The 14,558-nt window shown below is 37.9% G+C and overlaps 1 protein-coding gene across 2 annotated transcripts; it reads right to left on the bottom strand.

The window, feature by feature from the left end:
- Positions 1-434: 434 nt before the first annotated feature.
- On the bottom strand, positions 435-14,085 carry tmem38b (transmembrane protein 38B). Of its 2 annotated transcripts, none has more exons than XM_088435638.1 (6): positions 13,664-14,085; positions 7,330-7,486; positions 5,296-5,480; positions 5,115-5,202; positions 4,075-4,192; positions 435-1,092 (listed from the first exon to the last, which is right to left on the bottom strand). In XM_088435638.1, the coding sequence occupies exons 2-6, from the start codon at positions 7,434-7,436 to the stop codon at positions 895-897; spliced, it is 696 nt and encodes a 231-aa protein (XP_088291764.1). In that variant the 5' UTR covers positions 7,437-7,486; positions 13,664-14,085; the 3' UTR covers positions 435-894. The 2 variants fall into 2 exon arrangements, with proteins under 2 accessions (XP_088291764.1, XP_088291763.1); XM_088435637.1 differs by having other exon boundaries at positions 13,674-14,085.
- Between the last annotated feature and the right edge of the window lie 473 nt (positions 14,086-14,558).

Raw genomic sequence — 14,558 nt, 5'->3', positions numbered from 1 at the left:
ACCTGTGCGGCTTATAGTCCGAAAATTATGGTAGTATTGTAAATGGTTTTATACAGTACTTTACTGTGAATGCCTACATTATAAATTGATGAAGTTGATAAAGAACTATTGATGGAATTATTTTGTTGGTCATCAAAAAACGTCATTTCGATTTTTCAATGCAAACACCATTTGCTCGTCTTGGTATTTTCTTAGTTTGTTTTATGATCTGAATGATGTTTTATGATCTGGAATGACTCGATTCACAACGCTGCATAATCAAATAAGAGCTAATAAGTTGAATAACCCATATTGAGACATGCTAGTTATTAGTGTATTCACTCACCGCATTCGATTTTAATGCATAATAAACTACAAATAGACAACTTTTTCTCTCCTTTGTGTAAGAGCTTTGTTTCAAGTAAAAATATTCAATATTTAAACGTTGCATAATATTTGTCCCAGCAATCCATTCCGAGTGCTTTAATTGATATTTCATTTAATTTCACATTTGCTTTACAATTCATTCGTCGCAAAAAAAAATCAAAAGGCTTATCTTCCAAAAGTGCAATATCCATATTTAAATACATTAAATACAATATAGCATATAATCATCATAGAAAAAAAGATTGAACCTGCTTGAAGTGTAATAAAAATAGGATTTGCAGGAAACAGCAGAGTATTTACATACAGAAAATGCTATTCAGGTGCTCAGCATTGATCCCCAAACCCCAAATTCTTCATATAATAAATATCTATTTAAAATTAAGACTTTCTTTTTTTTTTTTTTTTGCTGCAAGTGTACAATGGGCAGAGAACATCACAGTAGATGCAGGCTTGATTGGAGTTAGCTTAGGAAAAAAAAAATCCCACCAAGGCAACTATGTTGACCAGCGCTCAACAGAGACGTTTTCGTCAGTTGCTCTTCTTCCCGCTGACTCCATTGGCGGGAGGATTGCAATGCTTTTTGTTCTGCATGCTAGTGGCAAAGTTCTTTTTCGGCGCTGCGGTGAGGGCGGCGTAAGGGGGGAAGCCGGCGAAGAGCGTCTGGTGAAGCACCGATTCGATGGGGGCAAACGGCGACGTCGCCGAGCCTGTCAGCATCATCCTGGTCTGGAAGATGCATAATAAAAAAACAGAATAAACCAACGTGCCAAACATGAACTCACCTAAGTGAATAAACCGAATGAATACATTCTGATATGATTGAGATGTGAAGGAAATATTTGGACTTTCGATCCGTCCAAAGGAAGTGGAGTAAGATGAAGGAAGTACATTCATTTGTAAATGATCCCAGTCACGAAAGACTGCTTTGAAACTTTGAATTGAAAGTAATGGAGCTGCTGAAACCAGCATTCATTTGTACAACTGGTGAAAAATTTAATATGTAAGCGTATGTAATATGTTTAGTGTTTGCTTCTCATTAGTGAAAACTGAGTGAGATGAGGCTTAGTAGGAAACGAAAAGAAAAACAAAGCGCACAACAGATAGCAAATTGAATCTGACGAAACGCCTCGTTGTACATTTGTGACGGATCAGAGGTGAAGGCGCTGTCGGGTTTGCCAGACACTGGTCGGATGACGCAAGGCGAGGAGAATGATGCAAAAGCCGCCGCCCTGAGGGTAACGCCGAGCCAACAAAAGCCAGTTGAGGAAACTAAGATTCCAAAGGTGATAGGGAATATGTCATGTTCCAATACTTTTGCCTCCAAATAGCATGAGTGAGCAACATATGAGCAATATGGAGCAGTTTATGGTCCATCATTAAATTTGTAGGGTTATTATTATTATTTTTTTTAAGACAAAAAACAAAAACAAAAAAACCTTCCATTATCACAAGTCTATTGCCAATGTTGTGCTTATAATTATGTATGTAAAGTATGTATGTATGCATGCATGTGCAGTATGCACATGTGTATGTAAGAATGTACATATTTATGTAGGTATGTATTCATGTATGGATGTATGCATTCATGTAGACCATATGTGTCAAACTCAAGGCCCGGGGGCCAGAACCGGCCCGCCACATCATTTTATGTGGCCCGCCAAATGCTGATTTGATTTCAAGTTTCTCGCTAAACTTGCAGATTGTCTGCAAAAATAACCATTTTCTGTTCCATCTATCTTTTGAACAGTTTTTATCGGCCTCTGTTTTCAAAACTAGGTAACGATGTAAACCGGCAAAAACTGTGTTTATTAGACACATGTTTTTTTTTATTTTTAAGTCCTAAATGTTCAGGATTTTAGAGAAATTAAAGGGGTACGTTAAAATTGAAGCTTTTTTAGACTATTTTTAGATTGATTCCGGCCCTCTAACAGACACTTTAAGTACAATGTGGCCCACGCTGAAAATCAATCAGTTTGACACCCTTGATGTAGACTACGTATGTACCATGTACAGTATGTACATACTGTATGTATTTTCTGTATGATTTTATCCATTCATTCTGCTCGGCTCTTGACAGAGGTGCTTTTTACTCAGCTCCTTTCCCACCCTTATCTCCCTGCTTTTCTCACTTCGTCCGATGCAGTTTTCTGTCCCAACGATCGTTTTAGCATCCTGAAGTATTTCCCTGCAAAATCTAACCCCACAATTGGTCACATGGGCTCTCGACTCAATTTACAGAATTTTCTCGCTGAGAAGAGCACCATGGACTTCTGGAACAAGTGGAAGATGGCGATGGCGTGCCTATTGAGCTTGTCCGTGGAGGTCTTTGACATTTTTGGAATCTAAAAAGTATCCTTTTTATTTGAGTTGATAGGTTTCTGATTTCTCGCAAAATTCTCCAGATAAGCCTGTCTGGCCTGGATAAAAAGCTGCTGGTCTTCTTGGATAGTGTGGGACGGCCTATCATCAACACTCAAGACTCATGTGACGACTGAATTCAATCACAATAGGATGCAGTTTTAGGGCCCCTCAAAAGAATTGAATTCTAATTCGGCTAATTGAAGCTCCATTGAGAGTTCCATGCTCAAAACTCAAAAGTTTTCCTCAATCCCAAAGCGTCCGTCGTCCCGACTTTTCTACTGGAGGAGGATTTCTGCTAGATGCAAACAATCGCCTCCTTCCACTAAGTGGCCTGGACTGCCATGGACAAGGCTGTCTCCATGGCATCTAGACAATATGCTTGACGCATCAGCTGAAGCACACTCCAACGCTCCCACATCCAGAGAAACAGCCTTAGATTCAACACCTTTTTCGCTTCCTACATTCTGCATATCAGAGACGGGCATTTTACTTTTTTTTTTTTTGCTGGACTGTCATATATAGTCTAGTCGGTACATGGACTCCTTTCAATTGTGGTCGGTCCATCGTTTTTATAAGTCTAATCGAACTATAATCGTCGGTCCGTCAAAAAAAAAAAAACACACACAAAACACTAAACCCACACCACAATGCCTGCAATGCATGCATCAACACGTAGCAATGCTGTAAGTTGGTGTAATGCATAAATATCCTCCACGTTTTTGATGCATTCCTCCCAAACACACTTGGTTCAAATGATTAGGACAGTTTTCAAGCTCCGGCAGAGCTAATCATTTGAATCAGGTGTTCTGGGTAGAGGAACCTGGATAAACCCGAAGGACTCCTGCCCTTGAGGACTGGAGCTTGACACATGTGGTGTAATACACATTCGAACACGTTATCTGTCACATACACTACAAATAAAAAGCTAGGTTTTGCTGAGGTTATTTTTTTTCTATTTTAAAACTTTTATCTTGCATTCCCTGGCTAAGAGATAAGCAAGATTCTGTACTGTATAGATTTCAGTTCATGAAAGCATGACTCTGAAATGCAGCGCAAACATGAACTTCCCAGCCATGCTGAATGAGGAGGAAACATTGCTCGGTGCAATCCATTAAAGACATACAGTAGTTTCCTCTTAATAATAGCTGCTGCATACTTATGCTCTAACATGGTAATCCCTGAGCGCATGTATGTTTACTTGCTGCTTGTTATATATACTTCTGCGCACCCAAGTATATGGCAGTTTCAACATTACTCAGAAATTTGAAAGCTTTAACTGGGTGACCACTATAATGATGGATTCAAATGACTAAAGAATATTAAGATACATCCCTAGTTGTGACTGACCTTGTTGACCACAGTGAATGTGGTGTAGATGAGCATCAGATGATGAGTGTGGACAGGCAAGTAGTCAGTCTGCTGCAGAGCGAACAGCACGGCCCCGATCAGGGTCACCTTGGTGGGGCTTGAACACACACATATACAAAATGACAATTGATCTTCCAGAATGTGTTTGATGGTTGATTATGGCAAATTGGGATGCATATCTGCATATGCATATATATTGCTGTGTAAAGAAGACAATGTCGTCAGATTTGGCCAGTCAGTGAACGTATATTTAAAAATAAATTCAGTATTCCCTCACTGCATCTGCTTCACTCTATCACAACTACAACTTTTTCTATTGCAGGTTTATGTCACTTTATTTAGACCTGTCAAAAAAAAAAAAAAAAAAAGAAAGCAAAATTAAACCTGGACTACATGGCTTTTAATTTGGGACTACCTATTACAGGTTTACCTCCATATTTTCTTGATTTAAGTTGGACCGGACAAACATATTATTAGTTTTAATTATTTTTCAAACAAAAGGAAAAAACTATAAAAAAAAGTGAACAAAATTCAATCTCTACTTGGTGGATTTTGGTTACTGCATGTATTACCCCCGAGATAAATAATGCTGTCGCTTGGAAAAAAAAATAATCATAAATAAATTAACAAATATTTCATTAAAACAATCTGAAATCAGATTAAAATAAAATCACACATGCAAATACATGTTTCACACAGAATCAAGCCAACTTAACGAAAATCCCCAAATAATTAACAGTGATTGGAATGAAAAAAACAAACTAACATAAAGAAAAAACAAATGTTAGTTTTCGTACATCAAACCCTACTCAAAACTTAAAATAGAAAAAAAAAAAAAAACAAGAGGGGGAAACTTGTCAAAGGATAAACTAACAGAGGATTCGATTCTTTACTGTAATTGGAAATCTTCCCAAGAAGATTTTCACAAAAATTCAGCCAAGTGTGCATCGTACTAAGAATTAGCACTTGCTCATTTGGTCTACACCAAATGTGAAAAGATCATATCCCAGGAGACTCACTAAGACATTTTGAGGAGCTCGTTGGTTTCTGGTTTCCACACGCCGCGTACGAGCTGCTCAAAGTTACCTATTAGGCCTCCTCCGGCTCCTAAAGGATGCAAAAGTTAGGCTTAGTTAAATGTGATTCCTCGCATCACAATATTTTTTATGACATTTTACATTATTGAAAATTTTTGAGTACCTCTGGCCCAACCGATGGCGATCATGACCAGCAAACCATCCGCGTACTTTTTCTGCGCCTGTGTGACGCCGCCCAGCACCTTCCAAGTGCGTGTGACTTCTTTCATTCCCGACAAAAGTACACGCAAAGGTGGCAGAGTCGCACAGCTGTACATCAGGTCCGATGGGCAGTAGAACACCAAGTACCTATGGGACCCCAAAAGGAAAATCCGGTCAGCAGCGGCTGTAGCACTGTTGTCCAGCAGAGGGCGGTGTTTATTTCTAAACTCAAACTGAGCTGCCATCAGGTTACTAGTTTGACTGTTTTTAACCTGCAGAACTAAAAAAAATATTTGAATGAAATTAAAAACATGCAAGCATTTTTCAATCGAATATGGTGTTCAATAACAGTTTTTTTAGTTTGATCGACAGCACAACCGCTCATCTTCTACGTCTTCACTGATACCAAGTACCAACATCACAAATATTTCAGATACACAACCCCCCAAATAATGAGATAATTCTAAAGAAAGAGCTATTTATTCCAACATGGCATTTTTCCTTAACATTTCATAAGAATATTGGCAGTTTTGTAGCATTCTCATATACTTTGTGATCATAAAACTGTACCAAGAGAGCCGTCAATATTAGTATCAGCTGCCATCATAAGTACTGATAACTTGGGATGAGGCCACAAATTGGCCTATTTCTCAAAACTATATATTTTCACAATTCACATGTTTCTTTTTTGTCCTTTGTTCCTAATTACTATGAGATATGGTCTTTAAAGGTCTAAGATGTATATATCTATGTATGTTTTTTTTGTGTGTGTATATATTTTCTCAGTTGAGCTGAGTTTTTGAAATAAAGGCAACTGCACTAAGTATACACAATCACCTCTGGATAATCATGTGACATGGCATTTAAAAACTCTGAGAAAACTGCATGTATGTCTTAAAAGTTTTTTTTTGACAAAAATTCATGTGCTTTTTTTTGGAACCTGTTTTTACGACTGATAATTGCCTTTCATTTTCCTTTTTCAATTCTGCTATTACATTAACTTGGATTATTGTTTTGTTTTTTTAATTATTATTTGATAAAACATACGTTTATCTATCCATCCATCCAACCATCTATTTTCTATTGCTGCTTTTCCTCACTAAGGTCGCTGGCGTGTTGGTGCCTAACCCAGCCGCCAGCCAAGCGCAGTATCTACTACTGCACACACACACACAAATACTTATTTGTTTAAATCAATTTTAAATATAAACTGTGATTTGGTAAAAACACAATACATGGAGGTTTTGGGGGGGCAGGGTGGTTAGCACATCTGCCTCACAGTGCAGAGTCCTGAGTTCAATTCCAGCTTGGTCAAGCCTTCCTATGTGGAGTTTGCATTTCTCCCCGTGCCCATGCTGGTTCTCTCCAGGCACTCTGGCTTCCTCCCACATTCCAAAAACATGCATAGCAGGTGTATTGGAGACTGTCCTTAGGTGTGATTGAGTGCATGAATGTTTGTTCATCCCAGTGTGCCCTGGAATTAGCTAGCAACCCATTCAGAGTGCCCCCCCCAACCTAGTGACAGAAAACATAGGCACCAGTAAACCTAGTCAGAATAAGCAGATATAGAAAAGGAAGGATGAACTCATTCACTGTCACACCTCCCAGTTACAATGCATATTTAGCATCTATAACCACCTTTGACAGTGAGTTAAATAAAACTGATGTACAGTAGTGTATACATTTGACAGTGACGATCCAGGTAAATTCCTGAAAATGCAATTCCATATTTTACCAGCAGAGGGACACACAGTCTTCAAAGTTTAAGGATAGAAGCCACTGCTGCACCCCTTTCTGAAATGTCACGCTTCCAATCCAAGAAATCAGGCAATTACAAAATGTCAAAGAATAGACAACACTATCACTGTTGATTATTTTAAATGGCTCCAAGGCACTTCATCCCCAATCAAGTGTGACTCAACTTTTCCGAGGGCCTAAATATTGGAATGTGTATATTCTTTTCATTTCAATGTGTGACCTGCTTGTTCTAGTTTACCAGAGGAGAGAGGCGAGCAGGACGCCAGTGCCGTTGGCCAGTGGCTCCACGGGCGGTTCGGCAAGCATGATGCCAGACAGCACGGCCCCGCCGAAGCAGTACAACATGGAGCTAAACCAGCAGGCCAATGGGCTCGCACGGGACACCTCCAGAGCTCCTGTATAGTAAAGTTAGAGAACACATATTAACTAGAACCAAGCAAATAAACAGCATGCAGTAAAGGGTGGATTAGTGGATTAGGGGTCAAAGTGCTTGGCTGATGGCCTCCAGTTAAACAGCCTCCTATTTCAAACACTGCAGTTCCTTTGTACAGTTTAAAAGCATTTAAATGCCATTTAACATGATATCTTGTGACTGTCTAAGACTGAATAGCAACATTCATAACATCTGTAGACTATGATATCAAATATAAGAGATACGTGTGGCAACAATTTATGACATTCATTTATGACAGTTTAGGACGATAATGGCAAGCTTGGATTGATCCTGACAATGAGTCATTGATTCATCATTCATTCATAATTATTATTTAGGTCAATGGTATACTTGACATATTGTTATTTTTTGTGTGTGTATCAACGACAAGATAAAAAGCTAAATAAATAAAACAACAAGGAGGCTTCCACCTTAGATACAAAATCAGTTCTACATGCATTGTGTTTAATCTGGAAGTGTAACTTGTTCAAACAAAACAATGGAGGTCATTAAACTTTACTGAATGCAGAGTATGTTGCTTTGCTTTAATTTGCATGCACTTGATTTAGAAAAAAGCCAACCAAGTGGGGTCAGTCAACTTTAAAAATAGGTGATTAAAAATATCTGTGCTAAAGCTTTGCCAAACCCATGTTTACAATATCATTATATAGATGGACCTTTCTTGCAAATGATTACTAACTGGTTAGCATATGCAAATATTGTTGGGTGTCTAAAAGTGCATATGTACACACATATACATCATAATGAATGCATTCATACATAATATTCATCATGGTAATTTATAGTGTTATTATTAAAATACAGGGCAAATACAGGTTCTGACAGGGCTAAACAGGAGTTGGCTCATCAGGCCACACTTAAAAAAAAATTCTGAAATGCAATTTGCTTGGGTTTGTACACAAAATGTTTGTAAACTGTAAAAGTATTTAATTTTGTTGTGAAGAACTTAAAATAAAAAGTTACATAAATGTAATAAATAGAGTGTGACTGTTTAATTTATTCACTGCCTCTGACCAAAACCTTTTAACTCACCTTGCAGTGAAAGAGTTCAATTGCCATTTAGGATTAAAGTTGGACGAAGAGGTCAAAAAGTTTAAGAACTGTAGACACCACTGTTGAGCATTCAATCCCAGCTCCACCTGGCCCACGCACTTGGCTAGACCTTTGCATAATCCGAGGGATTAACCCGAGATTAGATTGCTGGAAAACTGGTGGTAAACTTGGAGGAACTAAACCTGCTCATCCAAACATTTTAATTTTATTTTTAACACGGTTGCCAGATTTTTGCGAACTTTCTGCAGGAACACCTAATGAGGTCAAAGTTCATATCTTCACGTTAAGATTAAAAAATACCTTTAATATAATGAAATTCATAATAAGCAAAAAATAAATATTTTCTATCTTTACCTATAAGTACAAATCAAATCCATAAAAACACACAAATTCGGTCTACAAGTGTTTTCTATTTAAATTAGAAAGTGCCTTTTTAACCTTCTTTCTTCCAACTTTATCCTGTTTTACTTATTTTATTTTGAAAATGTTTTTGTAATTGCCCCCCTTAAGATCTGTGTTTGCTCGAGAGTAAACACATTAGCATTGTATGCCATCGATTGCCCCTTAGAATTAATGCAGACAACATTTATGATCTTAAATTTGTTGAGAAGAAATTGAATTAAAATAAAATGCACAAAGAACAAATGTATCCACCAGGTTGATGTCCTTAAAATACAGTAGCTTCATGTTTGCTTTTATTGAAAAGCTTCCCCCGTTTGAGCTGTGTTTTTCTTTATATTGGAGCGATTTATTTTCCGGCGGTTGTGAGGCAAATTTCATGTAGCGTCTTTAACCACATTCTCACTCAGACACCACTGTTATCTGGACTTTGCAACGTCTTTACCACGCCCTTCCGCCCTAATCAACAAAATAAGGCTTATCGCTGAAGGGACGCTTCACTACAGTGACTTTTAAACGGCGTGTTCTACTTCCCATCCAGCCTGCTTTCTCTCAAACAAATCTAATGTCTACAGATTCTTTGCAAAGTAAACTTTAGTGACAGCACTTTGGCAGGAAATGAGATGGTTAGCCAAATAGTGGCCAAGTGCCTTTATTTACAGTGCAGCAGATGAGGGGGTGGTGGCTTCACACTAAAAATCTACCTATGTCAAGTAAAAGTGGAGCTTAAAACAAAGGTAAAAATGACTATTAAAGAGAAAGGAAGAAAAGAAAAAGAAAAACAGAGGAATAACAGGAACATTGTGAAGTAACCCTACATTAGTTTAAAAAAAAGTAAAAAAAAACAATTTTCTAACACTTCAAGTAACAAATTTCCAAAATACAGTCAGACTCCATACACACTTCCAACATGAAAATTAGTTTAAGGCAAAAACTTGAATAATTATTTAAGTTTATGAATGTCATAAAAATGGATGCATACAACATTGTTGTGATTCTACTGTAATGCTTGTCACTATAAGATAAAACAACATACAATATGTGATGAGTACAATATGTGGAATGTCGCTTAAACTTAAAATCATCTTTTTTGCCAGGTTAGGGGATGCATTTTTTTTTAATGGGTTCACCTTGAGAGCTGATGTTAACTCCCAAAATCTATTTTTACTTTTCATGGAATAATTATTTTAATCTGAAATCGTGTCGAGAGTAGTTATTTCAAGGAACAGCCCACATTTGTGGTCATCGACATAGTAACATAAATGAAGCACTTTGATTCTGAGGTGATTATGTATACTGGTAAATCAAATCAGTGATGTACTATCAAATCGTGTTGGTCAACAAGCAATTAATTATCTTTGAGAAAAGAGTTACTTTGACTACAATGTGAGAATATTTTAAATGGTTGATTGTACACTCAGATTGAGTTAAATGGAAACGGAAAGATCTAGTCCACATGATGCGACAATAAAACATGTAGTAAGTCTTCACAATTTCTTTCATTTGAAAGACTGCTAAGTATGGTAGGTGCTGCTGTTTTGGTTTTCAAAGGAGTTTAACAGTGTTCACGTCATGTTCCCGAGTGAAAAATACCATCAGTAAATTAAGAAAATAAATAACAGGAAGATTTACCCTCTTTTTTGAGGAAATGTTTGTGTGAAACAGTGACCTCAGTCATATTCACTATGACTTCTAAGACTTATCAGGGGTATCGTGAGAATTTAACCAATTTCACAAACATGAATCCAAAATCGTATTTACATCAAGAAATGTTCGTATCCATCTATACAATGACAGGCGGTACAAATAAAGACAGTTCTAATGTAAAATATGTGACTTGGCTTCTTAACAGTTGGTAAACTGCACGAGAGGGAGAGCCACTATTTGAGCAAAGCTTTTTTCGGTCCCTCGGGAGTGCCTCGCAGGATTGGGAGTGTGCGCATTTAAAACAAGGCAGGATTAAACATGGCAGCGAGGAATGGCCAATGGCATTTTTTTTCCTTTTTAGGGAGAAAAAAAAAGCTGTCATCTGGAATGTTGACTTAAAAGTTTTATTTCAGCGCAAATATACGTATGCAACTGCTACGTCAACGCACATTTTGTATGTGGTGCTTAAGCGCGTTGTCACGTGTGCGCCAAGATGGTCATACTAGGGCGTCAAGAACAAAGGGTGAAAAGGTTACAGGCGCTGGGATGCTTTATGAGGCAAGTTCCAAAATAGACCACGCTAACTTGTCGACAATGGATTCTATTTGAGCGCAGTTCAAGTCCACCTGTTCTTGGCGCCATTATCACTGTGATATAATGTCAACGGGGAGACACATGTTTGCATTTTGACACACTTACACGCTCCCGATACGTCTGGCCACTTCTTGTTGCCCTTTAGTCGTTGTGCACAGAATTTTTTCTCTAAAGTTGTTGTTTTGTTTTTTTCCAGGTTAAATCAAATTAGAGACACTTTTTTTTTTAATCAGGCAGTGTCCTAATATGTCTCATAAAAGAACGTATTTTTACTTTTGTATAATTCGCTTGAGTAACTAAGCTAAACAAAGAATGCATAACAGGACTAACTTGTCCTCAAGTAAGGAAAGAAAAGCGTGTTTACAGTCATTAGTGTTTCATAAGCGTTTGAAAGCCAGTTTGCATGTTAAACATGGTCGGTCATGGTGTATTTGTAATGATAACCAAACATTTTAGGACAGTATTGCATGTTTTTGACATGTATACTTGTGATGACTTAATTTGAACAAACCAAACCAGCCACTTGGATATTAAGCAATGTCTGGAGGAGATGAATAAGAAACATTTGATTTCACTCCGATTGAGTCAGACGGATTTCCAGGAAAATAAAAAAAATATTGCATCACAAAGAATGCTTGTCCATTTTTCTAATGACAAAAGAACTTGATCCATTTTTTTTAATTTTGTGCTGCTTAAAGAGCTATTTCTTAAAAATGTTACTGTCCATTTCCAGATTTCTCTCTCCATCCCTCCAAAAACTGCTTTTTGGGTACATTCTTACAAAAAAATGCAAATTGATTTGCTGATGAAATTTTAGCCAATTCCCAAACTTTATCACAACCCATTCTTAACATGCTGTTTCAAACATTTGATGCTTTGTGCTAAGTTAAGAAAAAGTAATAACGTTGTGTCATTTTAGCATTTTAGGCTTGAAATTAGCATAGGCTCTGAAAATTATCCTGTTCCATATTTATGACATCAGAAGCTTCATGCTGCTTTATAACCATATTTCCCTTGTGATTTCTGTACTGTTATTAACAATGCGTTGAATGTGCTTGTTTTAATATGGTAAATGAATGCATCCAATAGTTGTGGTTTTCATCCTATGTTTTGGGCTAGTTTCACATGACATTATATTCGTTTTCAGAATTCTGTCAAAAAGTGCAGTTTTTCATGAAAATAAAGCAATATTTTTTTTTTTTTTTTTACTGATTATTGACTATTTCAGCGATTACATATCCATTTTCTCAAGCCACTTATTCCCACTAGGGTCGCTGGCTTGCTGGTCCCTATCCCAGCCGTCTTCGGCAGTAGGCAGGGGACACTCTGGACTGGTTGCCAGCCAATCGCAGGGCACACAGACAACAAATATTCACACACTCAATCACACCTAAAGGCAATTTGGCGTGTCCAATACATCTACCATGCTTGTTTTTGGAATGTGGGAGGAGACCGGCGTGCCCGGAGAACACCCACACGACCACAGGGTGAACACGCAAACTCCAGAAAGGAGGGCCAGGGTGAGCTGGAATTGAACCAGAGACCTCTGAACTGTGAGGCAGATGTGCTTAGACTGTGCTGCCCAACAATTAAAACGATACCATTTTGTTTTGAATTAAAGTTTATTGCAAAACCGTATTTCCCCGATTCCTATTTATTACCTAATTACTGTTTATTTAGTATTGTTTAGTAGAAAAAAATAAGCAATGCCATACAGGAGGAATTGATGTATTCAAAACTTTTTGAAACTGATTGGTTACTGGCTCACTCATCATGTTCCGATGTAAAAGGAGATGTTTACAACTGTCTTAGTTTGATTCAAAACAAAAGAACATCTTGCTGTTTTGGACAAAGATTTGGACAATTTCACATTAATTAATAACTGTGAATGATTACTCGATTTTTAAAATAGTTTAAAATAATTTGACTATTCATTTCTTGTTGAATCAATTACTTTGACAGCTCTACTGAGCTCTACACCACTTCCAATGCTTAAAAACAATTCACGCAAGGTATTGATAAACATTAAAACTGGCTAAAATTGAGTTTTTCTGCTTATTCAACTTAAAGTTAGCAATTTCATTATTCCTCAAATTTCTCATTCATCTTCTTGCACTTTAGTAAAAAAGTTATGTTCAATACAATATTGTGTATGAGAGCTGTGACGTTTATTAAAGTGTTATTTACACTACGAGAGCTGTGATGTTTTTGTTTTAAGTCTATCGTTATTTACATTTAACTGTCAACTTCAAAGTTGCTGAGTAGTCAATGAATTTTTGTGAGTCTAAAGGCGGAAATTGGCGAGATTATTTCACACAATTTACTTTCACTTTGACGGCAGTAAGATTTTCCGGGTTTTAAAGGGCGAATTGGTGAAATTAGTCCAAGGATTTGACTTTGGTTTGGTGGCGTTTGGCAAGCCCACCTGAGCTTACCTGGCTGCTCCCTCAGAGCCATGATGGACACCACGTAATGCGCCATGTCAAAAAAAGGAAACATGGACAAGTTGGCCAGTCCGTCTGAGAGCACTTCCAAAGAATCCATCATTTCCCAATACAGTTGTGTAACTTCAAAGATATTCTTTAGAAAATAGACAAGTCAACAGTTCAACTTGAGGCATCTGAGCGACTGTCTTAGCTTGAACGCAGCTGTACTTCCGCCATGGTGGGAACAGGAAAAAAAGGTGAAGTTGCTCTTGAGGCAGCGGTAAATTTTAAGACGCGATGTCGCTGTTCGTCACCGGGCAAGAGTTCGGCTCTGATCCCACAGTGTTCATCCCCTGGCGGCGGCCGTTCAACACTGCTATCGTGGGGGCATAGATGAAATTCCTGCTCCGTGTTCCGCCATAATAGCGATGCTGTAGGAGGAGCTAGAACCGCGTTATGATTGGCTCGGGGTGAAAAAGTTAGGCCAATCAGCTGTCGGAAAGTGGCACAGGCCCGACCCTCGCCACGTTGTACAATTCAATTTTGTGTTTACATGAAGTAGCGCCTATGTTTCTATCCTTACCACGATTGCCATCATCAAAATATTGACAAACTGAACAAAAATATTCTTGCGTCTAATTTCTGAGCCCATAAATATGACCAATTTGTGAAAACAGCACATCTCATTAGAAGAACATTATGTATGTATTCCCTTTTCAGTCAATCCATTCATCCAAGCCTTTTTAGGGTTTAGCCTCTAGAGTCGCGGGTGAGATTAAACCCATCCTAGCTAGCTTGGAGTGTACAAGTTGGGGTACAAGAAGCAGAGCTACATTGGGGTGGCGACGCTTTATAGCAGGGGTGTCCTCAATGCTACCCTGGCTCTTTTTAAAG

This window comes from Hippichthys cyanospilos, chromosome 15 (assembly GCF_059441005.1).
Source record: "Hippichthys cyanospilos isolate Australia breed blue-spotted pipefish chromosome 15, RoL_Hcya_1.0, whole genome shotgun sequence".
In the NCBI taxonomy this organism is placed as follows: domain Eukaryota; kingdom Metazoa; phylum Chordata; class Actinopteri; order Syngnathiformes; family Syngnathidae; genus Hippichthys; species Hippichthys cyanospilos.
This window is presented reverse-complemented; position numbering and strand designations above follow the sequence as displayed.

What these genes read in the sequence shown, in the direction of transcription:
- tmem38b (XM_088435637.1), bottom strand. Translation starts at nt 13,785, where the DNA reads ATGATGGATTCTTTGGAAGTGCTCTCAGACGGACTGGCCAACTTGTCC. An exon ending in GGCTCTGAGGGAGCAGCCAG is followed by an intron (nt 7,487 to 13,673) that starts GTAAGCTCAGGT and finishes TTTACTATACAG; the next exon opens with GAGCTCTGGAGGTGTCCCGT. An exon ending in CTGCTCGCCTCTCTCCTCTG is followed by an intron (nt 5,481 to 7,329) that starts GTAAACTAGAAC and finishes GGGGTCCCATAG; the next exon opens with GTACTTGGTGTTCTACTGCC.